Source organism: Temnothorax nylanderi, unplaced genomic scaffold (assembly GCF_030848795.1).
Source record: "Temnothorax nylanderi isolate EJ_2023f unplaced genomic scaffold, tnyl_v1.0 TNYL_tig0023_pilon, whole genome shotgun sequence".
NCBI lineage: Eukaryota > Metazoa > Arthropoda > Insecta > Hymenoptera > Formicidae > Temnothorax > Temnothorax nylanderi.
The window spans coordinates 350,918-375,205 of NW_027249085.1; the positions used below are offsets into that span (position 1 = coordinate 350,918).

Below are 24,288 nucleotides of genomic sequence, written 5' to 3' on the forward strand. Positions count from 1 at the left end.
ACGTATAACTAATTGAGTTTGACTTTCAAAATTCATTTTTCTTTGTTAGGTACTCGTTAATTTAATATGCATGTATGTGTTTAACAAATTGGAATAAAATATTAAATATAATAAAAAATAATTTTTTTAAATTTTATACACATTTATAAAGAGTATGTTACATAGTGATAAAGATATTGTTTTCTTAAAAGAATAATAAATGCTTTTGCATAAAAACGCATCTGAACAGCAGCATATTTAAGCATTTTTTATTGCACAATTCTGATATTCGATCATCAAACTTTGCAGCCGAGATCCATGTACTTATACATCTATGTACTTCTTCAAGGCATTCAAAGCACATCAATAGCAATCGATTGAATTTCTCATCTTTCAAGTGGTTTAGAATTTCGACGGAAGAAACTTATACCAGGTGTTGGAAGCTACTTCTAGCTACTTTTGAGGTGAAAAGTCACGTTCGAAACGATATTTTAGAGTGCCGTCTAATAATGGAAAAGACGTCATATTAAAAGCCGAGTAAATGCATATTCGATCATGCGATACCGCAGCAATGTATTTTCGCATGTTGCACGCCATAAATATCTTTGCGAAATTTGTAATTCTGACGTTACGCATTTAGCACTGTACCGTAATATAAATAGTATGCAAACGTAAATCGCATCTTTAGTGAGATACTATATATCATTATATAATACTACTAAATAAATATATTGTATATTTATCGGTGCACGATAATTAATAATTTATTTATTTATTAAACAAGTTTAAAGTATAACTATTAAAAGTATAACTTTTATATTAGTGACAAAACATTTTTTTAAATAATAGGTTAAATCATGATTTATAGATTTTGTATTCGGTTATTTTGTGTAAGCTTGATCTGACAAAAAGCTGTCATTTTTAATTTATACAACTAACATAACGTAACATGCCAATAGGCAATACATCATAATAATAAATTAAGCGAGAATTATATAATCTATTTGATTCATTAACCGAGCATTTACATTAACAGTTTCTGTATAATTGCGACGGCACGTGGGCGGAAATGAAGAGAGAAAACGGATCATTAATAACTTACTTTCTAATATGAATAACAATGCCACCGCGAGACAATAAACTCGATGTAAACGGCGGTAGGATAGCCCTTTCTCAGTGAGATCGACGCGTGGTAGGTAGAGTGCCGCCTGTTCTGCAATAGTCGATCTACGATTTAGAAAACGTTGATGCAAGAGTTATTTTTCGATCGTCTTCAGGTCGCGTATACAAGTTATAAATGGTACGTTCGTCTCGCAACTTATATATGTCGCGCATAAGTCAATCGTGATCATTCGCTTGGGGAACAAAGAAGTCGGGGGAAGAAGCGACCAAGTCGGCAATCTTATTTCACCCTGCGCGCGTTCGCAGTCACGGGGATCACGGCAACGCTGCCCATACATAAAAAGTTGCCAACTGCAACAGCCTGTGACATATAATGGCGTGCAAACAGAGAGGAACGTACGCAGAGATCAGGAATAAACTCCACTGCAGCGGCAGCGGGCGCATTGCGCAAAACCCCCTGACTAGCCCACTCTCACCTTCTGACGGTTGCCGGCAGGAGAAGGGGGTGCGCTACCTCTTCTACCTACCTACCTACCTACCCACGCTGCACCCTCATTCCCCTTGCACCCTTTCTTCCTTTTACCAGCGCGTTTTTCCCATATACGATCCGCTTCCTCCCCACCGCCTTTCGGGCGACTGCCGTTTGCCCATTCGGATATAACCCGCCACCGCTCTCTATCTCTCACTGTCGCACCCCCTCACCTCTCACTTCTATTTCATCCCCTTTTTCTCGCTAGTCGACTTGTCCTTTTTTCGCGCTCTTCATACCTAATTGGGCATTTTGTGCTGCACCGTCCGAGATATTATCGCGGTAATAGCTGCACGAAGCGTCGGGCTACGGGACTCGCACAATGGTGCATTTCGGCGGGGTACTACTTTGCTCCGTCAGCTCGCACTCGGAGTTTTTTCGTTACCGTTCTCTTTACGCCATGGAGATCGGATCGCTCGTTCATTCGTTTGCTCCTCGACGCGTGCGTGTCGCCGGTAATCTTGAATATTCTGTCCACGAAGTCGTTCATTTTCCCTCGGAACATTCTTTTGTATTCGTGCGCGAGAAATATTAATGTTTTTTTTTCTAAACATGCCGTTCCAGGAATTAATTAAATGAGTTTAATTAATTTTATAGGGTGAATGAATTCGAAATCAAAAATGCTTCCGTCGTCAAATATGTCGACATTAATAAAACAGACGTACTTTCTTTTCTGAGATAATTATAACGACACCATTCGCCGGTCATATTTTAAAAGTGATTAATAATTAACTGAGCTTAAAATGACTTACATACTTTAAAACTTGCAACTTCAAACTTGGAACTAAAAATTTAAATATTCCATAAATTGTCGTGTTCTTTCAGGTCGACATATTTTCACACGGTTTACAGTACCTTCACGCATTCATTCCATTAATATAAATTGTGAAGGTTCCCTCGAGAAAGCCTCACTTTTTATATATAGAGAACAGTTATATAAAAGAAAGTTTACCATTAAGAAACTGAGGAATTTACTCTTAAAATATACCTCACATATTCTTCATGTTTATGGATACGCTAGCTCCGCTTTTTGTCGAAGTCTCTCTCGTACAATGTTATACTACAAATTATTTTAAAAAATTACTCTTTTTTGTGAAATAATGTAATTAAAACGCGTTATAAATTAAAAATACTTTTGCATATTTTTCAATAACTGTACATTAGATAAATAATAGTATTTGAAATTTGGATATGTCGAGCAAATGTGAGATAAATGTAAATAGATTAAATCGAAATTCTCTTAAGAAAGAAGTGTAATGTAACATTTTTACAATTATTTTTCACAATGTATAATTCTTCTGGTATTTAAGATGCTATATTGCTTTTAGTTTCATAACATACGTATTTCTAATCTCAGCAAAATATCTCGGGTAAAGGTTACTACTACAATGTGCCAAAGATCACCATTTTCAGGTAATTTCTCCACTATCTTTGGCATACAATATATGATCGTCTATGTAAAGGCTCTCGATGTGTAAGCATTCGTTAGCATAAAGGAACCGCGGCCAGTATCTGACCCGTATCGCGACATTATCGGCCCTCTGGCACAGTCGTTAGCGTGGTAACGGTAATTGAACTGCTACCGAGAGAAGCCAGTGGCTCTCACTTCCTCACAGTCGTTGCTGATTTCCTTCGAATAGTAATCCTCCGTTCGATTCCGTCTTGCACCCTGTATAAAATCGTCGTTACCACCAGAAGACATTCTGAGTGATATGCGACTGCGTTAAGCTTAATCGAAGAACTAATCCGGACCCGCACGATCATCGCTAGGTAGGGCGATTACATTTAAACGCCAAGGATAATCTGCGTTCCGTTTGACGCGTTCGTTTGCATAGGATATACGGTATGTTTCGGTAATATTGCTTGACCGCTATAATTAAAACAGCGATCGCGCTAGTAAACGTAGCGATAACTCGCGTTACGTCTACCACATTATTTAATGAAATCAGTTTTGAGCGTCACTAATGAAATAACACGGGTGAAACATTATCCTTTTATTATTTGCATTATAAGACGTAAGGTGGTCAGAATTATATGCCTATATCTTTAAGTACAAATTACATTACAATATTATACTTATATTGAAATATTTAACTTAATTACAAATATTTTTTGAATATTTAAAAATAGCATAATACAAAGGCATGAAACTTTTTGTTATACTGACGTTTTAACTAAGACGGGTATGTTACGATTCTGTATTAAGTATTAAGCTTATCCGTCTAAACGGCCAAGTCAAAGGTCGCCTTTCATTGAATTACGTTAAATAGTTCTACGTGGTGAACAGCTGATACCACGTAAAATAAATAATGAAAATGTAAACATAACATAAAACGTCATTTCGCACAGACTGCACGAATTCATTGCACGGCGTTTGCCAGGTAAATATTGACTACGCAGGCACAGAACTGGAATGTTCACTGCGCGGCCGTAGCCAGCTTACGCTCATATTTCAGTTTCAAATGATTCATTTACAAATTTCCCCGTAATTTATACTTTCAATCCTATATTACGCCGCTTGCTGTTTTATATAAAGCATAATATTTCAACATTACTCATTTCACTCACAGAATTTAAAATAAATAGGAACTGCTTTATGACGCGATATAAACTTTCTATACCGAATTATATATTCACAAAAATATAGAATAATCCATTGAAGCGATGTCTAAAATAGCATTAATTAAATTTCACAATGCTGGTCGACTAATTGTGGAAAGAAAATTGTAAAAAAATGACATCTATCGTACATGACTTGCTATTTTTGTGATAAAAAATGTTATGCGTTTGTTAAAAAAAAAATTTAAATTTATAAAATTATATTTCTTGTATATTGATCACTTTAAACCGAATCAAACACTATACTCGTGATTTGTTTAAATTACGAAGCAGCGAAAGAACAATATATTATTTATATATATAATTTTTACTAGCTTTTACAATATTAATCGTGAGGTGCTTATTTTAAGCAAGCGCTTTTCTAAACTCACATTTATCTGGTGTTAGATAAATTGTAGTTGAATTACAATTGCACTCTCCTCTGATTTTCTCCTCCTTCGCGAATTGTCAACTTTAATATAATCCACCGAAATGAGAGTGGCAAAATAATCTTTTTTAATGACACTCAATCGATAGTGTTACTGTAAGTAGTTCGGACGACTATCGCGCATGTTCGGCTGTAGGATACGACATGTCTATCAGGTAGAGAGAGCGGACATTACGCTGCTTAATGGGAGAAAGCTTGCGAATAGCTCGAGGAAACTTCGCGAAATATCACTCGGCCGGTCCCTAAACCAACCGACGCAATGGCCATTCCTGTTGGGAGCGGAATAATATCAGCTGTAGGGGTAGCGTAGCAATTTCATTACCGTAACCACTGGGTACCCAGGCATTCGTGTGCAACCGACAATGCCCTGGCGCGTTTATGAAAGGGACAGCCTATACGCGAGATTACACGACTGCTCAAGTATAGCGCTAGCCGCGCGGTTGCTAATTCACCCAAAAGCTGGGACTCAGTTGTGGAACGTACGGGCGAGCGAACCGTATCGAAGCAAGCGCAGAATTCCTAGTTGAAACCCCGTGTCAGGGATACGTTTACGTTCTTCGTACATGGAGCATGAAGCCACTTCTCCGCGAAGAAATGCTATCGAGCGGACCAACAAGATGCTTTTGACCACTGCCACCTTCTTTTTCCTATTCTATGTGCCGTGTTTATCGCGCAAAAGGTACAAAAAAGCTATTAAATTTCTAGGTATTGCCATCCAGTAAAATGATTATTAGTTTACATAAAATAATAACTTTTTTAACATTTTCGCATAATGAATATTTAAAAGAATAACATTAAAGCTTATTCTTGAAGCAACCTTTAAAATTAATAAAATTTTTCGAAAAAATTAAAATACTTATCAAAATTTATTAATTTGCAATAAATATTATTTATAAAAATAAAGTACAAAATATGAGAGAAAGAAGAGAAAGAATTATTCGATGTCATCGTGAAGATTTCAAATATACAAAAAATAAGAATGAGCAGGAAGTGTAAATATTAATGGCTTATAAATGATGAATAGCACATATCGCATGGGCCATTTACCATAAAAAGAAGATAAATGTTAAAGTTAAAAGGGTTTAGCGAATAGAGAAGCTGTAATGAAAGAAAAGTGTACAGCTTTAATTAGGTTCGCTTGGACCGAGAACAAGCCCTGGGTTGACAAACTACTTTCATCCACCGGCGTCTTTCTGCGTCTCTGTTCCGTTAACTCGAGGCAGCGTTGTTTCCTGGGGAAGCGTGGAGGGAGGGAATAGCGTCGTTCCCATCATCTGCTAATAAGACCCCAAGCTCTCTTATTTAGCCGGACCTTTTCTAGGAAGGAAAGGCAGTAAATTGTCGGTTCCTCTGTTTCGTTTCCTCGCGCCCATGAGCAAAACCAGAACCCAGACGAAAGTACGATTTCCACGGACAGGTACGCTGACGTACGCTGACGTTACAAGCTAGCAACGGCAAAAATCGTAGTGCCTTAGACTTCACTTCTTGGAATGAATCGTGTTATCGAGCATATTTTACATACTCGTGTATATTATACCTTTGACAATATTCAGAGTTAGGTACATATAATTTAATAATTGTATCATTTAACTTTAAAATTGAAAATTATTAGAACTTGGCATATCCTTCAAAATAATCACAGTTAGTTTTAAATAAACGTACTTTATGTTAGATTTGATTCATTTGATTAGAGAGACGAATTTATAAATGGAAATAATATTTCTTTGATAGACATATGAATAACGTAATATACTGATTTTTTTGAACGAAGAAAACAAATTTTATTATTATTAATAGCTTTTCTTCTTTTAGAAGAAGATTTAGAAGAAAATAAAGTTTTATTTTATCACTGTTAATTTTCATCAGTTGAAATCGATGCGGCATTTTCATTAATCAAACTGTTACTTTACTACGAAAGTAATTCTAACTACGACCTCAGCAAAGTTGGTTACATAACCAGAGAACGAGGCGACGTTTAACTCTCACACTAACAACGTCTCGTGGATACCCCGGATAAACCTAAATTTACTACCTACGGATGATAGGCGAGGGTTGTTACGAGAAACATATGCGGCGCGATGCCGTCACGTCAAACGTTACCGAACAAGTATATGCCAGAGTTCACAGGTGCACACGTGACCGAGTATACATATGTATAAAAGATACATATGCATACACACATACAGCAAAGCGGCGAGCTATGAAGCAACTTCCGTAGAAACTTCGTACTCGGATAATTGTTATTATCGCGTTACCGGGTTAATTAGAAGCATCAAATGTAAAGGCACGAAGTAAATCTTACGAACATCAGTACACGATCTCTACTGTCGTTTTATACGTACGTCACGGTCGTATGTCCACACATAATCCAAGTATACGGCTGTATTTTTCGAAACTGCCATTGCAAAACTGTGCCGCACGAACCAGAAAACTTCGAATCGCACGAGATTGCAACTTTATCAAGACAAACGTTCCGCATGAAGCTACTTTTAGTGGATGGAGAGCGGTAAGGGCGACACTTGGAAAAGACGCAGGTCAGTCAGGAAGAGGGAGCTGCGACGAAAAGCTCACAAAAGGGAGCAGAAAAAACTTCGACGCTTCAAATGTTGAACACCGCTAAGTCTAAAGGACCTCCGGCGTTTAATAACATTTATAATGAAAGGAACCCGCCGACGTTTTAAGAGAAAATGAATTCCCGGTTACGTACGTACTTATGGAACGCGATTCTTTTTCTCCTTCGTCGCTTGCAACGATCTCCGTCTTTTCTTTCTTTCCTCCGTTATAATGATCCTAAAACACAGTGAAGGACTTGACATTATTTATCTTGCAAGATCCATTATCAAACGGAACCTCGATGAGCTATTATTTTAATATAAAATGTAGATTATTACACGATGAATTTCAAGTACGGAACTTGTCGTACAATGGAAACAGAATAATCTTAAGAAAATGGTAATATAACCATTCTGATTTCAAACACTTGCTTTCAGAAGTGATCAAGGAGTCTTGTACATCTTTCGACATATTAAAAAAAAAACTTTTTGATATTAAAAACATCGAAACACTTGTAGAATTTATCCACAAAAAATAAATTAGTTAATTAGATTGCAAACTTGTTAGGCACGAAAAGTATTTTTATTGGAATATTGAAGTTAAGAACTCTCTTGCGTTTGCCATTACTAAAAAAAAGCTTAATTTAACATAACAAATTTTTAACTGTTAATTCGCCTATTTGTTTATTCATAATTTATATTCTAGTAATTCTAATAATTTATATTGCAGAAGAGAAAAATTGACAAAATGCCGAAAAAATGCTGAATAGAAGGAACTCCCCAACTTAGTCTCCTTTCCATGTGCTATTTTCTTTCTTCCCTGACTTGCGACCTAAAAGACCCCAGGCGTCTGTGGAAAATATTTCATGTTCAGTTAATTAGCGTAAGACAAACAGGCCAGAGTTTCTGCTCAGACGTAGTAAAAAGTGATCTTTCTTTTTCCGTTGCTGCTTTATTCTTCTCTACTGTCACAGTAAGGTAAATAATAGCGGCAAGACATGTTTTAATTTTTCATGGATCAGCTCTTAACATAGAAGGTAGCATAGACAAGTATCTCTTTCATCACAGTCGATGGTTATAAGCGGAGATTTTTCTCAACGGTGTGCAAACAATAACATTTTAACAGTGCACAATAGAAAATTACATAAAAGAGTACGGTGAGAATACTGTAATTAAGAATTGTACAAATTTACTAAACTTACATATAAATTTGCGAAAAGATAACACACATTTGCATAAAGTTGGTTATTAAGCAACATTTATCTTTCGTTTAGCACAATCACACAAGTGTCAAGATACTCCAGTACGTTGATTAATCTGCTGGTTAAAGTCGTTTGTAACATATACGTGGGCGATCGTTAGAAAATGGATCGTCATCTATCTTCTCTATTACATAGTGTTGATGCGACCGAGCGAAAGCTAAAGCGGAAGACCAGATACAAACGAATCAAGAAGCGTTTTGAGCGACGCAAGTTCCGTTTAGCGATGCGATTTTAGCTGCGACTAGCTCGAAATGTCTAATGTTTCATCTCGACGTTGCGCACGGCTGGAAATTACCGCGCCGCCCGAAGATGCGATCGCAGCCAAGAGGTATCCGCGTGCTCCATTATCATGCAGATACGTACGCGCAACAATTCGAAATGGTATACCTGCAAGGACCACTCTCGCGGCAGGCATTCCGCGAGAGAGCGTAAATCGAACGACGCGGGCGGGAGGGCGCGCAGGGAAAGAACGCGTTGCTTGTGAGTTTCTATGAATAAGTTGCTAGAGTTCTATCGGACGTGGTGCGCGGTTACGAATTAGTAAATCAGCGTATGCGCGATTCGGCCGATACTATGGTTGGTAAAGCGAATGTAAAGCCGAATCGCCGACCACACGGCCACAGTAGCATAATAACCGAGAGTAATGCGTGAATTATTGACTGCTTCCTATCTTGCTACCATTTTCTCTCTCTCTATCTCTCTCTCTCTCTTTCCTCTCTATAGATACACGAGCACATCTTCGAAACCGGGCACACGTATGCGTGCGCGCGTTGGGAGTCCACCTTTGTCTGCTGTGTATTAAATGGTTTCGTACACGTAGATTAGCCGCTGTCTACCCCACGAACAGGGTTGTACGTCACGGGAAAGTGTGTATATGTATATATATGAATGTTTGTATCTGTCCACATTAGTGTGTATGCTCATGTACATGCGAGAATAGACACCCACGGGAGAAGGGAAGAGCGACAGAGACACGGAAACTCTCGCACGCACGAGAACTAAGTTGTCCCAACTACTTGCTAGATGGATCACTATATCATCTTAGTCGTGATGGCGCATCTATGCGTGCACGTCTTTACTTATACGTGCACGGAAATCCGATAATTCGTTTGAAATTTTCTTACAAAGGACACAAGGCTTCTAGTCACGAAAGACTGTTATATCGCTCCTTCATAATTGCAAAATTCCTAATTGTTAAACTTAGATAGTAAATGCAAATCAGTTATCCAGTATTTTCATGTATGAGATATATACTACGTAAAAAGTAAAAGAATTAGAACTGTTACTGTTGTAACGAAGAAGATTTCTTTTGTTTACTGATATTACACTCAGATTAATTTCTCGAAATTAATTTTTGCTTGTTAACTGTTCTCAAACATTTTTTATTTGCGGAGTAAATTGCATGCGTTGACTTTTTCCCTCAGTACATATTGATAGTCGCTTTATGTAAATATGTATATATATATGTATATATTTACGCACAGCGTGCTATATCGAGCAAGATATGATAAGAAAACGAACACAATTGTAGTATATGTATGTGTATATCAGTACTTAAGAAAATATGCAAAATTATTTTAAGTGTATTATAGCATCACGCAAAGTTACAATTACATAATATCTCGTTCTCTTTACTATGTGGACACGAACTTTCAAGAGAAAACGACGCGGCGAGTGTACGAAGCACGAAAAATTCAACACGCACAACGTGAACTTATTACTTCGTAGACGGACTTTAGACTTCTTCCTTTTAATTAGTATAATATGTACCTAATGCAGCAAGAAAGGCTGTATTACATTTCCAGTAACTATATATAAAAAGACATTATCAGATTTCAGTAATAATAGAAGTTATACTTCCATTAGATATATCTTATAAAATATACTTTTTACTATCTATAATATTTGACTTAGTTTTAAATTTAACTATATAACATTGTGAAATCTAGTAAAAGGAATAAGTCACATTACATTTAACATCTAATATGTCCATATGATTTATTTCTTCTTGACTTTTCAGTAATTCTTATGCAAATTTAAAAAAAATGAGCGTAATTTACAACAAGTTACTCATCTTGCAAAATAAAACGATTAGAATTATCGTCCATAAATTTTCGTACACGTTCCAATATGGATAACCACGTGGACAAGCTGTCCCGTTAATCTTGAGGCTGACAGATGTGTGTACGCGCAATAGACGTATGAACTTCCTGCGTCTACTACAAGGCAAGTTGTAACCGATGTCGTCTATCAGCCCGATGGAGGAGTCATCGATCAAACGTAAGCGAGCGTGGTAACGACGGCGAAACTCTGGGAGACAATATCCCGACTCGAAGAGGCTGACTTGTTAAGCTACTATAACCATGGGACATATCGCGCAATACAACCATTAGACATCTGGGAATGTCACCATCTATAATCGATATTACAGATGCTTGCACAATGATGAATGACGTACTCGCGAATATTATTTTTGGCAATTAGTAAGAACCGTTTACTAATGACTAATCAAAGCTTCGTTTTTGAATCTATAAATATATAGTGTATTAATCGGAATATATATATGCTATCTCTCTTTTTTATTCTCTAAATTCTATTCTCTAAAAAAATTGTGTATTTCTTTAAGTTTACTCTAATTGTAAGTCGAAGTTTTGATAAATTGATCTAATTTGATTTTAGCAATAATTATAAACTCAAGATTTTTCGCTACATTTTTAGACGTTGGTATAGAATGCAAAGTAATACCTTTGATAATTCGGGGTTATACGATTATAATAATCGACTAAAAAAAGAAAGATTACGCGAATTTATGAAAACGTAGATAAATATAGTATATAGGTTAAAGTTTTTATTATTTTTACATTTATTTATATCTTTCCATAAAAAAGTATTATGATGAGATTGCTCTACCTAGATTTTTGGCCTCTGACACAAAAATATCCACATATATTACTGCGCTTTTTATTTTGATCTGCATACACCTACGTATTTTACCGTAGAAAACGTGCGTTTTTTATATGAACGACTGTCAGGTGCCACAAATAAAGCGCGTTATTTTTATGTCAAGCGCAAAATACAAAATTATCTTCTCAGAATCCATGAATTTTAAATTAGTCTAATATAAATATTCAAAAACTGCTAACGATTATTACTTTTATGTTTGTTAAATACTAATTAACACTGAAATTTATCGTAAATTTTGATATAGTATATTTTGTGTACAGTATTTACAAACTAAAAATCATATAATAACCTCATGCTTTGATAGCATAATAACAGTAAACATCAAGTATATAAAACATTTTAAATATCAGAATAAAAGAAAACAATTATTTCTAATGCTAGAAAACAATTTAAATTAAAGCAAATCAATTGTAACGTCTAATCAAGCTTTTAATGTTTCTTGCATTGAATACATTGAATAAACTTCACTATCATTTCACCGCCGCGGCTGCACTATTATACGGTTAGTCACTTGTTATGTATATTGGGTTCAGACAGAAGCGCTTTCCAAAGTAGTTAATCTCAATCGTTGCACGTGCAAGGTATCTGTCCTACAATAATGTATTCGACAGTATCTCACTGGTAATTAGACACGGTGGCAATTATATTAGTCGTTATCCTAAAAGGGTCGAAGAAGAAACGATATTTGTCCGTTCTTGCAAAACATTCTCTTCGTTGATCGCGGTAGTTGGTAGAGCGGCACTTTGATGTACTGTTTCCGGCGGTAGATGGTAGACAAGACGGCGGCGGTTAGACAGATAGAAAGACGTAGCACACAGAGGTTACCACGTGCCCTTTGGAGAAGGCCCGGCACGGGCCCTAGGACAGAGACAAGAGAGAAAGAGAAAGAGAGAGGGGGGAGAGGGAGGGAGAGACGAGAGAGTTCAAGCTCTTAATTAGCTGCAATTACTGCAACATAGCGATGTCGAGCGAATCGCCCGAGGCTCATCCTCCATCCTTCTATCTTCTATCTGTGTGTAAGCTCGGCCCTCTCGTCTCACGCTCCTAGCTCCCTCCATCACGGAACTTTACGTTTCCCCATCGGTTCTCGCTTCATTTTGAAGCCCCATCTACGGTCTTTCTTCCGTGAAAGAGCCAATTTATGATGGAATTTGAACTAATGTGCGGAAAATAAAAATCGCTCAGGCCACATTGTTGTGCTTCTGCGATGTTATCTGCAATCAACTCGGTTAACCCTGCCGTAATCTCGCGAATATCGCAAAATGAAAAGGACGTGAAGTTGTAATCTTAAGAATATATGAAAAAGGCGAAAAAACTGTATCCACCGTCTTTACGCTATTATATCAGGTTCTTCGTTATTTCAAGATAATTAGAAATCTTGTCTAACGCAACGTAACATGCTTTAGATTAATATTCTTCGTGGGTGTAGTAATAAGGACGATAATAATATAATCTTTATTGAGATATCTTATACAATATCCCGCTGTTTTACCTAAGCAACTTAGTACAAGTTAACGTATTTTGTCGTGTAGATATACCTATACCTACACCAGATCCCAACTCGGTGTTTAGGTCAATTTATTTTAAAGTAAATTCAAAGTAAGCAAATAAAAACAAAAGGCAACTTATAAATTTAAAATAGATAACGAGATATTCTTTATAATTTATAATATGTTAAAAGTCTTTTTCAGTCAAAGGAAAAATATACAATTTACAATGTAACAAGAACATCTTGCATGGAAAGGATTAATAAAAAATTGCGTCATTGTTGCAATAAAGTAGCAGCAAAATCTGTGTCGCAGTAAATATCGGTTGGTGTAGATTTCTTTTTGGCAATGTCTCATGCCAATAGTTCATAGATTCCCTGTGCTCAGTATCGCGTCACCATGCGTTCCGCATGTCACTTTGTCCCCTATGCCTTACAGTCGGCGAGTACTGCGATTGCGGCCACAAACGGAATTATTTATAAGCTTGAACATGAGCCAAGCTCGTCTGCAAGCCACCAAGGTTTCACTCCTCATGGCATTTTCCTACATCGATGCTGAAAGCGCAGGATTATTATCTTTTTCAGATTTAAATTCGATTAATTAAAAGTAGTTTGCATGGAAAACTGAAGTTTTGTTTCATAAACTTATAAAGAATAATTAGTTTTGTATCTTCTGATATTATGAAGCATGAAATCATGTACCATAAAAATCAATCGTGAGTTAATTATCATTTACAAATTTCTAAATATGTTATAGAAGAATTTTAGAGAGTAAGATGCGTTACTTTTCGTTAGCCAATATAGAAATTTGTGAAAAACTAAAAGTGAAAAAGTAGGAGAAGTAGTTTATATTAGATATCTAAAGAACTTAAACATAAATAATCGTATGTAAAAGAAAATTTTCAAATTCAGCAAATTAAGTAAGTGTATTAATGGCTTACAGGCATTGTAATTTGATATTAAAATTACGGAGACTAAACATTGACTTTCCATTTAATCACATGATAATATGCTTTATGATTTCACTTGTTTCTATTTATTATGAAATTACATGAATAAAGCGCATCGCGCGTTTGCGCCAAATTACAGAACGGTTAACTCTGTAATTAGCGACAATACCAGAGATTAAATACAGGATGATATCAATGTGCACGATGTTTTAAAGCTTCGTTATATGAAGCATTTCGAAACTTTTCATTAATACCACAAATGTCATTTTAGACCATGCATGAAAACATGAAATTACCTCTTGCGTATATCAATTGATTCGAACGGCTACGTCGCAAATACGAAATGTAAACGCCAATAAACTGTAATTTCGAAGCTTAATGAATATCGTCTAATTATCAACTAGCAAAAATAACAGCCTCTACAATTAATTGCAAAAATATTTTTTTACGTAAATGTTAGTCTGCGCATAATGTGTATGTGCGTATACTAATATTTATTCGCATATAAATTGATAATTATTAATTATCGAGATATTTTAGTAGTGTTATAGTACATTTATACAATAAGACATCTGGAATGCAATTATCACAAATTTGTACCTATAATATTTCTGTGATTTTTTTCTCGAGATCCTCATTTCTCGATCAAAGCATCAGACAAAGTTATTTTATGTTCATAAGGACCACAGGTAATATAAACTCGTAATATAAACTTCGTTCCTCCTTACAACTTCAATCGAGAAGCTCTCAATAAGATAAACGCAACTCCTGTCTTTGCCCTGCATCAATGTTACCGAAAACGGCAGGGGAATCCTTTCGGTATTTGGACGGAGCTTAGCATCGCAATCACCCTAGTTCGATCTGCTACCAGCGAGTGGCGCCACTTAATGGATCAGTAGATACGGGTCGCATTAGGTCAGACGCTATTCCATTTCAAACGTAATAGAGATATTGAGCACATAGCTTTGCAGGAAGAGAAAGGAATTTGTTTTGAAATTGTCGGAATATTGAAGACTAAAACGAACTCTATTACTTTAATATAATTATTTCTTTATTTGTTTTTATTTTTTTCTACTTTCAAGATTAAATGCAAGAAATGCAAAAAACATTTCTACAAATTAGCTTTATAAGAACTTGAGCAAAATGAAATAGTATAGATTGTGTGATACAATTACTCTAGTATATATTTATTTTATTATTTATGCTATAAATGCATTTATAACAATTAAAGTATATTTTTTATTAATTGATGAATGAGACATTTACAAAATATATTTACATGTACTTTAAAAAACTATAATATTGTAAATAGACTTCACAACTTAATAGGTATTTAATTAACGAAAAAGATTACTTTTATTGTAATGTTATGTAACATTTTATAAATATACATAAGATAACATTATTGCACATTTACATATATATATATGTAGTTATTTGAACGCAAAATGTAATCTTAGCTAAATTTTTTAAAATAATTTATCAGTTTTAAAAACCAAAAACACCATCAGTTAGTTTATTATTCATGTTTTTATATGTTAGATATTTTTCAAAATATATTTTCGTCACGTTCATAAATTTTAAAATAGTTTATTAAGCGTAAAGCATTGCAGCATATTTTAACCAATTTATATCTTTTTAAAGATGAGTATGTTTATTTGTAACAGTCTCTTGTAAAAAAAACAGTTTCATTGTAAAATTATATATAGTACTCCAAATCATGTAAAGTATTTGATGCAAAGAATGCAATGATGATTGACAATGCATACAATGTAATATAGTTAAATATGACAGATATTCAGAAACGTTTATATTATTTTTGCAGTTCTTGTGAATCTTGCAATATGTGTCAGACTACAAAAGTGATATTGTTAAAGCAGATCTCCTAGTTTCATATTCATATACAAATAATCTTTATATATTAAAGAAAAATCTGTTTTATTGAAAAATTGGAGTACCTAAACAAATCGAGTTACTTGTACGTTTAATATTAAATTATTAAACAAATACATGAAAACTCAGATTTATGTAATTTCTCATTGTAACAGATTGATACAATTTTTTTTATCTATAATATATCTCTGCATTTTGTATTATTGTTATTACCAATAAAACATTTGTAATAAAAAATTTTAAATTATCAGAGAAAGAAAAAGAGATTAATTTTATGTTTTAACAATCAATAATTTTACAGATTAAAGTTTTCTTTCTTTAATACCAATTATAAATAAAGACAATTCTTATATAAAATTATAATTTACCTACAAAAGTCATCACAAAATTAAACATATTAATAAAAATATTGAGAAAGAAAGAGAAAGTCGATAAAGATAAAAGAAGAAATCTAAACTAATATTATACTCTCAATATATTATCTTAAAATGTTTAACGTCGATTTATTTTCAGCAATTTTATTAATATCGCGTCAACATTAAAGAAGGAAATTTTAAATCTGTTCGGTTGACTTAAAAAAGGAAATTACTGCCGATGTTAAAATTAAAAGTTGATAGACATTTGCTTAAAAGAAATATATCAAAAAAATATGCTCTAGTAATACCCGGAGATTGATTGACGTTTAATCTAGACGAAAGCATCGTGCATTGCCAGTGAAAAATTAAATTGCGAAAAATATCGCTAATAATTCGAGACGCATCATCGTATAGTGCTACATTGGCTCCCGCATCGAACAACCCTCTCAGCGTGGCGGCGTACGAGCGACTGCTGGCTCGCGTCTTAGCTCGTGCGATTCCGCGGACGCTCGGGAACGCCGGCGCCTCTGGGCGTCGCGACGGCGGGCGTCCAGGGCTGGCAGGCTGGCAGGCAGGCAAAGGCAGGCGTCCCTTCGCGCTCACCCCGCCAGACGAGTTCCGACTCTACGCTCGGCCGGACGTGACGTAACGCGCGTAGCGTGGAGAGCGTAGAGAACGACGTCGCCGTCGTTGCGACCACCTACGTTGCCGCCGCTGCCACTGTTTGTTGAATACCCCCGTGCACGATCGTCATCGGCAACGTCAGATATCGAACAAATCTATTCGTTTTGCTGTGTCCTACATAAGTTTCTCGCGCGGTGACGCTTATTCGTGGAGTTCAGGGCACGCGTATTTGACAACGCGACGCGCGCCGCTACGCTTCGCACGCACAGACGCCACCGCACGCAGTACCGCGTGCGCCAGCACGCTTCAACGCAGCCCTTCCCGTAGATGAACCGTAGTGCGCGAACAACGTGAAAGAATGGGAGGAAATTGTTGAAACGAGAAAAAAATTTACAACCACCGGAGGCACGTGAATGAAGAAATAGGAAGATCATCGAACTTGATTGCTGAAATGATCGTTTTGCGAACTGTGCGCTCCGATGTTTACGAGGAAACTACCGAACACTGAATTCGAAATTGTGAAGTTTCTGCAGTTTTTATAGATTTCGCAAACATAATTTTGCAAGAGCACTGTTTGCTTGCTCTGACATTCTGTCGTCCAGAAAAGTCGAACGAAAAAGTTCGGCAAAACCGAGACAGCGGCAAATGTTAACCGCTACTTGAAATTCGAGATCCATGATAGTGCGACAACGAGTGAAGTAATGACGCGAGAAAGAAGAGCCGCGACGATCTATATAACGACGCGATAGATCGTGAGGCGTATAACATGCGATGAGCAACACCGTCTTTTATCGTGGACGAACGACTACATATCGAACGTGTTGCAGTGCGGATACGCAAATAACACCAATCGAGTGATGCCATATTCGTGGGACACTAACATCAGTGCTCGATCCACCTCTTAATCACGACCGTATATTCGTTCCTTCGATCGATCATTGACGAAATTCCGCGGCGCACTCGCGATCCATTTACTCCGCACGCATTGCTGATCATCTCTCCCCCAAATCCGATCGCATTACGGATCACAGGATACTGATAGAGATCGCGATCGCGTAGCGCGTCCAGTGTCACCCTCACCCGCGAGAATTTATTTCGGTCACGTGACGAAATTGCGCCCTTCAACTTTCACCACGGCGAGACAAATTTCACGTCGTAAAGATGCTGACCATGTCGACCTTGATGATGCCTACGACGATGACCACCATGACGAATCCGGGCCCGATACCTGCACACAGCGTCCCGCAGAAGCTAGAACCACCTAAGTTGACTGCTACGCTCACCCATACGCCAACACCCGCCAACAAATCAGGTGCCACTTTTTAAATTTATTTTGCACTGTTATTTGAGCGCCGCTCTAAAAAAACTTAGACTCGACATCGTTATTTGTTAGAACGATACACACCGTTTACGCTATTGACGTTGAATCGTCTAATTTTAATCGCCGTAAAATTCTTATCATTTTTATTATATATTAAACGTATACAGCGTTAAATCTTAAATTTTTAAACGAAAAATTTACATGATATGTAATTTGGATTTAGACATGAAAAGTGAAGAAGAGTAAAGGAAATATTGCTTGAAAGAGATAAAATTCGAATTTTCTAATTATAAACTATACTAATATTTAACTATTATTATATAAAAGTAAAAAAATACGCTTATCAAAATGTCAAGAAAGCATTATATATAATGCATATTTTTCCAAAATACATACATGATTACAACAGAAATTTTCTGTTATAACGAAATAATCGAGCGATAGATTCAAGCAAAGATATTTTTTCAACGTAAACAAATATATAGTTTCATTTATTTTGGCACATTTTCTGTCGAATAAAGTTTGCAAATTGAACGTTTCTTCGATACATATTAACGTGTTATACTTTTCTGCAAAGCTACGATCATTCCACGCTCCAATTTCGGTCGCCCATAAAAGAAGTGCTAACTTCTCTTGTGGAGTGAAAGGGTGGAGGGGGTAGAAGCAAGACCAGCTCGGTCGCCTGTCTTCCGCATTGAAATTCAAATGCGCGTTGCAATCTATCTGTTAACGATCTGAACTATTTTACAACAACTTCACGATTGATTTCAGCATTGAAAAAAAAAGTGAATCTCCTTGCCGTGCGCGTTACGGGAGCCTGGCTCCCGTTAATTTGCCTCGAGGTAGCAGGCGTTGCGACAACATCTGCCGGTAATAACCGCGTCACGAGCATTCAAGTCCCGCGATTATCCGCCGATTAAAAATGCATAATTGCTATTAAACCAGGCGCGAAGAAATCCATGGATGGCCTTGGCGTCGCTCCAGAGAGAGCCCCCGTAAACGCTACTCAAATGGCGCTCAAGCCAGAATTTTTCTCCGTTCAAGTAAAAAACCTAGGCAAGGGGAGAGACCGGCCGCACACGAGCCGAATTGGCTCCGTCCGCGCACAACGTGTGCCCGGATAACATCTCTCGCTCAGCCCTTCGACGCGGAAAGTCGCGATAATATATCGGTGACGCAGTGGTACATGCCCTCGCACGCGGCTGTTTGCATACGTGTACGTAATCCTAAGAATGGAATACGTACAGCTGCCAATAGGGCAATCCCTAGCCGCGCACACTTAGCACGTACTAGCAGTAGTTACCGTTACATCACGAACGTACGTGTCATGGGAGCGTAACAAGGACGCAAGTTCGCGGCACGCCGTGCCACATCGCCACGTATATACTTGGCCTACGTAGTATGCGTGATGTCGGCTACGTGAGCGAGGGTGGACACATGCAATTTATCGAAAATCACCCGACATCACGACATTTCCCCGTGCGACGATTCTCGTACCTCGCCCCGTTCTTCGAGGATCAATCGTTACTAATTGTCGGCGAACGAAACAACCCAAAGCGGATTCCGGAGACCCGCTTCTCGAATCTCTTTTCCTTCTGTAACCATTACGAATTTCTCTCCCATTGTCATTCTTTTATGAGAAACTCCAATTGTAGTTAGACTATGGTTTATGACTAGCACTTTTGATACCTGGAAAGACTTCGTCGTTCGTTATTTACAATACCTTAAAATGGGCGGCAAGGCTAAAGCAAAGCAAAAGGAGAAATTGAGGAAAAGCAATTGAATATCTTAACTTAACTAAATTAGGGTCCGGTTTCAATAGCATTTCCCACTTTTTGGACGAGACGACCCGCGGAAAAAAATGAATAAAAATTTCTAGTGAAATTAGTTGCCGCGAAGAAATTACTTTCTTCAAATATACAAATGATATAGTTTTGATTAAAAAAAAACATAAAACACTAAAAGCTTAATATTACTATTGCTAACTATATAAAACTAATATTAACATAGATTGCACATAAACTTATTTTAATTACTAATATTTAAAACTTTGCTTTAATTAGCTTGACATAATAATTAAAATAGTTTATAAAATCAAAGATTGTGATAAGAAGTTATACTTTTCCAATTGCGACAACATTTTTTATCTGCAACAATATATTACTACAATGAATGTAAAATAAAAGTAAAGGATGCAGATAGGAGGATGTGTTATTATAATATATGGCTTGCAATGAAACTTTTAACATAATTTTAGAACGATTAATCTAAACAATCTGAAAACTACGTTATAAACGATGGGTTTTGCGTCAGGTGGTACTACATTGTACCTCGGCGTGCCGCGAGTCACATGGTGCAACGTAATGTTAATGGTCGTCGTGTCAATGGTCTCTCATCACAAACTACCATTAGTAAAGTAGCTAATGCTCTCTGATTATGTAAATGCAAACTATGGAACGCTTTTAATAATGTCTTCATTTTCATGATTATAGCAAATAAAAATTTGATAAAAACATTTTACTTGATAATAGAAGATAAAGGATAGTATTTACACATATATATACACATATATAGCGACAATTTAATAAAATATACAGTTAGAAATTGGCAAAAAATATTTATATGAATTGCATCAATATCGTTATTCGATATGCACAACAACATCGGTTTTTCTCTCGCTCGGTATCGAAAGGCTTCTCTGAGACAATGATTTTTCTGAGCCCTCTGGAAACTGGTGGATGCACACTTCCACGTATAGATCCTAGCACCTAAAGGGTAAGTGCTCGTAAAGTTGTTTGTCTGCTCGATATACTGTAATAGCAAGGAGGTGGCCATTAGTACGTGAAATTCGTTTAAACGCAATTCGCGAACGCCGTAGTTCACAAATTGAATTGCGCAAAGGTTCAGTCCTTCTCACTGTCAATTTGCATCACAAAATATTATTTCGGAAGTAAACAATTGCCATAAGCGCGAACGATTGCGGAAAAAATATCTTTACCATAACAAGAATTGTTAAATTTTGCAATATAGTATTTCGCTATTATAGTATAGCATTACACTATCAACTTTAATCATCTATCCAACCACGCTTTTAGTTAGATAAATGCCAATAGAAGTTACAGAAGGTTAAAATAATGAACAATTATAGTGTTCTAAACTACTTCATTAACAGTTAGCAAAGAGCAATTGATTTCTTGTTTCAAAAATAATAAAGCTAATTTTCGAAACATTAGCAGTATACGCTGCATTATTTAATATTCATTTGTCATTCAAATTCATAATGTTTCAAAATTTGTCTTATCGATTCAGTGAGTTTAGCCAACTTCAACGGCCGTGACAATCGATAAATTGATCCATGTCAAACATGGCTCGATCGTCAGACGTCCCCGTGCCCCAAACTAATTTAGCGAGACACGAGGATACACGTAGGTCCGTATCTCCGAGGAACACTCGAGAGTCTATCGCATACGTGCGTGAGTGCACGATCGGACGAAAGAAGTGGCAAACGAGTAGGCAACAAGAGGCAGAACAATTCTTCCAGATAAAACGGGAAGTCGACGATGGCTCTGCGCCGATGAAAGCGCGAGCGATGGATGGCTTTAGCTTCGGTTTCCTGACGAGGTTACCGAAGTTTCGTTCGCAGATTCAATTTTAGTTGGCGCGCCAGCCCGCGCCACCACCATCCGCGGTTCTCAATGCCGCGTAGGTACCTCGCAGGGGCGGTTACCAACCCTCCTTTCACCCTCGTGTATCCGCGCCATCCACTCGCACGGCCTCTTGCCAACTATCCGCTACGGGGCCACTTTATCCGGCTGCGCTTAAGTTTCCGCGTTTTCCACGCCTGTCTTTGATTGCAGCTTGTTTCGATCTCGCGCGGAGCATCCTTGAGTCTCGAAGTGACATACTGTCTAACAGCCTTTAAGATTGCGAGCGTAAATCAGTCATAAGCGATATAATCTTCTATTAAATTGTACATTATCGATTGAATTGTACGAAAAAATTATATATATTTTGGCGAAAATGATCGTTTATTGGCGTAAATTCTGAAAAAGTTAAGAAAAATTGTTTCTATTACGCATTGTAGATCAAATAAAACATGCATCAATTATGTTATACTACAATTATCTAGGTAATTATTACAGCGTTTACTTTATGACAGATTTCGATGGATATTATAGGAATAAATTAAATTACAATACTAATCTTGTACATTATGCATATAGCTTTTGTGTACATATTTCTGATAAACTTAATGTAGAGATAACAAAATCTCGATGTTAAGCTAAGCTAATGCTTTCGTTAAATACGTTAAAATGAGAGACTGAGTTCTTCTCTTTGTTACGAGCATTTTGTTAATAATATTCTGAGTATTATTTTATGAAATTAACTCACGTTATTCCATTGCCGGAATAATTGACCACAAATACGCAGATGTTTTAATATGATGCAGTTGTTTGTAGTATTATATTTAGTGGAGGATTGGAACCAGTAGATCAAAGCGTACATGAATTGTTTGAAATTTTTTTCTCTGACCACTTTATTTCACCACCAAGTATTATACATTTAAATAATCGCAGAAGTGTATAATACCGTTGAATTATCTACATATAAGAAATACATTTAATTTTTAAATGTCATAACATGTGTGTGCTATCCCATGCTAGTCTTAATTTCTGAAAATATAATTATTTCTAAAGTATTCATTCTATAATCGATGGAACAAAAAATCATTTTATCAATTTTATAATAGTGAATAAGGCTTAGTAAATTACAACATTTATTTATTGCTATATAAATTAAAATTTAAAAATAAATTGACATGATGTACGCGTTTAGTTATATACATTAAAATTTACATGCTACATCACGTCAATCTCTCGGATCACAAAGGCAATATATTACTCATTCGTATATATTTTTGTGCAGAAGGCTTTCTTCTCGTTTGCATGCATGTTACTCATTTGTAGAGAACAGAAATCGAAGGCGTACTATAAATTTGCATAAACTTCTGACAAGTTAAATTATTGTCTTATATCTCACGAATATTGATTTTGCAGAGATATTGATTTTGCAGCAAATATTTTAGACAAATATTTTAGACAAGTTTTAGTCGTATTGCACTATTATTCCTTGTTGCTATTGCGATACATTAGTTACGTGTTCTAATATGATCTGCTTAATACATTGATAAATTGCATTGATCATGAGGAGATCTTATACATTATTATTATTACGTTAAGATCTAAAAATATTACAACTACGTAGCAAACTGATAAAATCTGATATGATAATTTTCTATTTTTTTCATACATATTTTGTGCAAAATAATTTACTTTTAACCAAAAACTTGAGTTTAAAGTTAAATAAATATGGAAACAATAAAAATATAGCATATTAAATTTATTTTATTTTAATTAAATTAATAACAAACTACAGCTCAAATAATATAAGTTTTTTCTCTTTATACCTTCGTCTTGTCTTTTAGAAGCGATATATTAATCGCCTCAGCTCTCGCGACATAGCAAGAAGAGTTATAATAGAATATCTTTTCTATTATGTGAATTTAGATCTTTATTAATAATAATCCGGGAAAGAATGTGCATTGCGCTCTATCATGGAGTGAAACGAAAACAGTAGTTGGAAACAGCCAAGATGTAAAATTACGGACGACATTATTGAAATAAAGTTATATTAAAGCTATTCTTATTCATGAAAATTCTACTAATATAAAAATTAATTAGAAGCAACTTTCCAGCTTATACCGGTATTCTTTTAATCAGCTTAATTAATCTTCCAAATTATTATTATTATTATCATACATTGCATGAGAGAGGTTGAATTTTGTAGTAATCTAGAAATCTATTTGAAATTTCTTACATTCAATTAGAGAAGATGCTATTTTCGGTCGGGTTGGTTCCTGGTAGCCTAATAATAATATGTCTGTAGGAGTTTTGTGTACTTTTTCCAATTCAGTAAAGTGCGCGTCGATTAAAAAATGCCCGTCACAGATTGTAGGGAGGTCCAAGTTCAAACTCTGGCTAGGGTGATATTTTTCACAATAAATTTTTTACAGTATTCTTTACAGTAATTCTTCGCAGTAAATTCTTTAAATAGGATGCTTATTAGCATTTAAAGTTAAATCGACTATTGATTTTAGTATGTGAATTTACTGTTCTCACAAAAAGCTGTGTTTTAAGGCCGACA

The 24,288-nt window shown here is 36.0% G+C and overlaps 1 protein-coding gene across 8 annotated transcripts in view; it reads left to right on the forward strand.

The window, feature by feature from the left end:
- The window catches only part of LOC139769533 (uncharacterized), a 405,408-nt gene that overhangs the window by 220,968 nt on the left and 160,152 nt on the right, over positions 1 to 24,288 (forward strand). Inside the window, exon 1 of one of the 8 annotated variants that reach the window (XM_071700654.1) lies at positions 16,741 to 18,075. The exons of the other annotated variants lie outside the window; for them this stretch is intronic. Within the exon in view, the coding sequence (XP_071556755.1) occupies positions 17,925 to 18,075 (151 nt within the window). The 5' untranslated portion in view covers positions 16,741 to 17,924. Of the gene's footprint in view, positions 1 to 16,740; positions 18,076 to 24,288 lie in introns of those variants that run through there. 8 annotated transcript variants of the gene reach the window in all.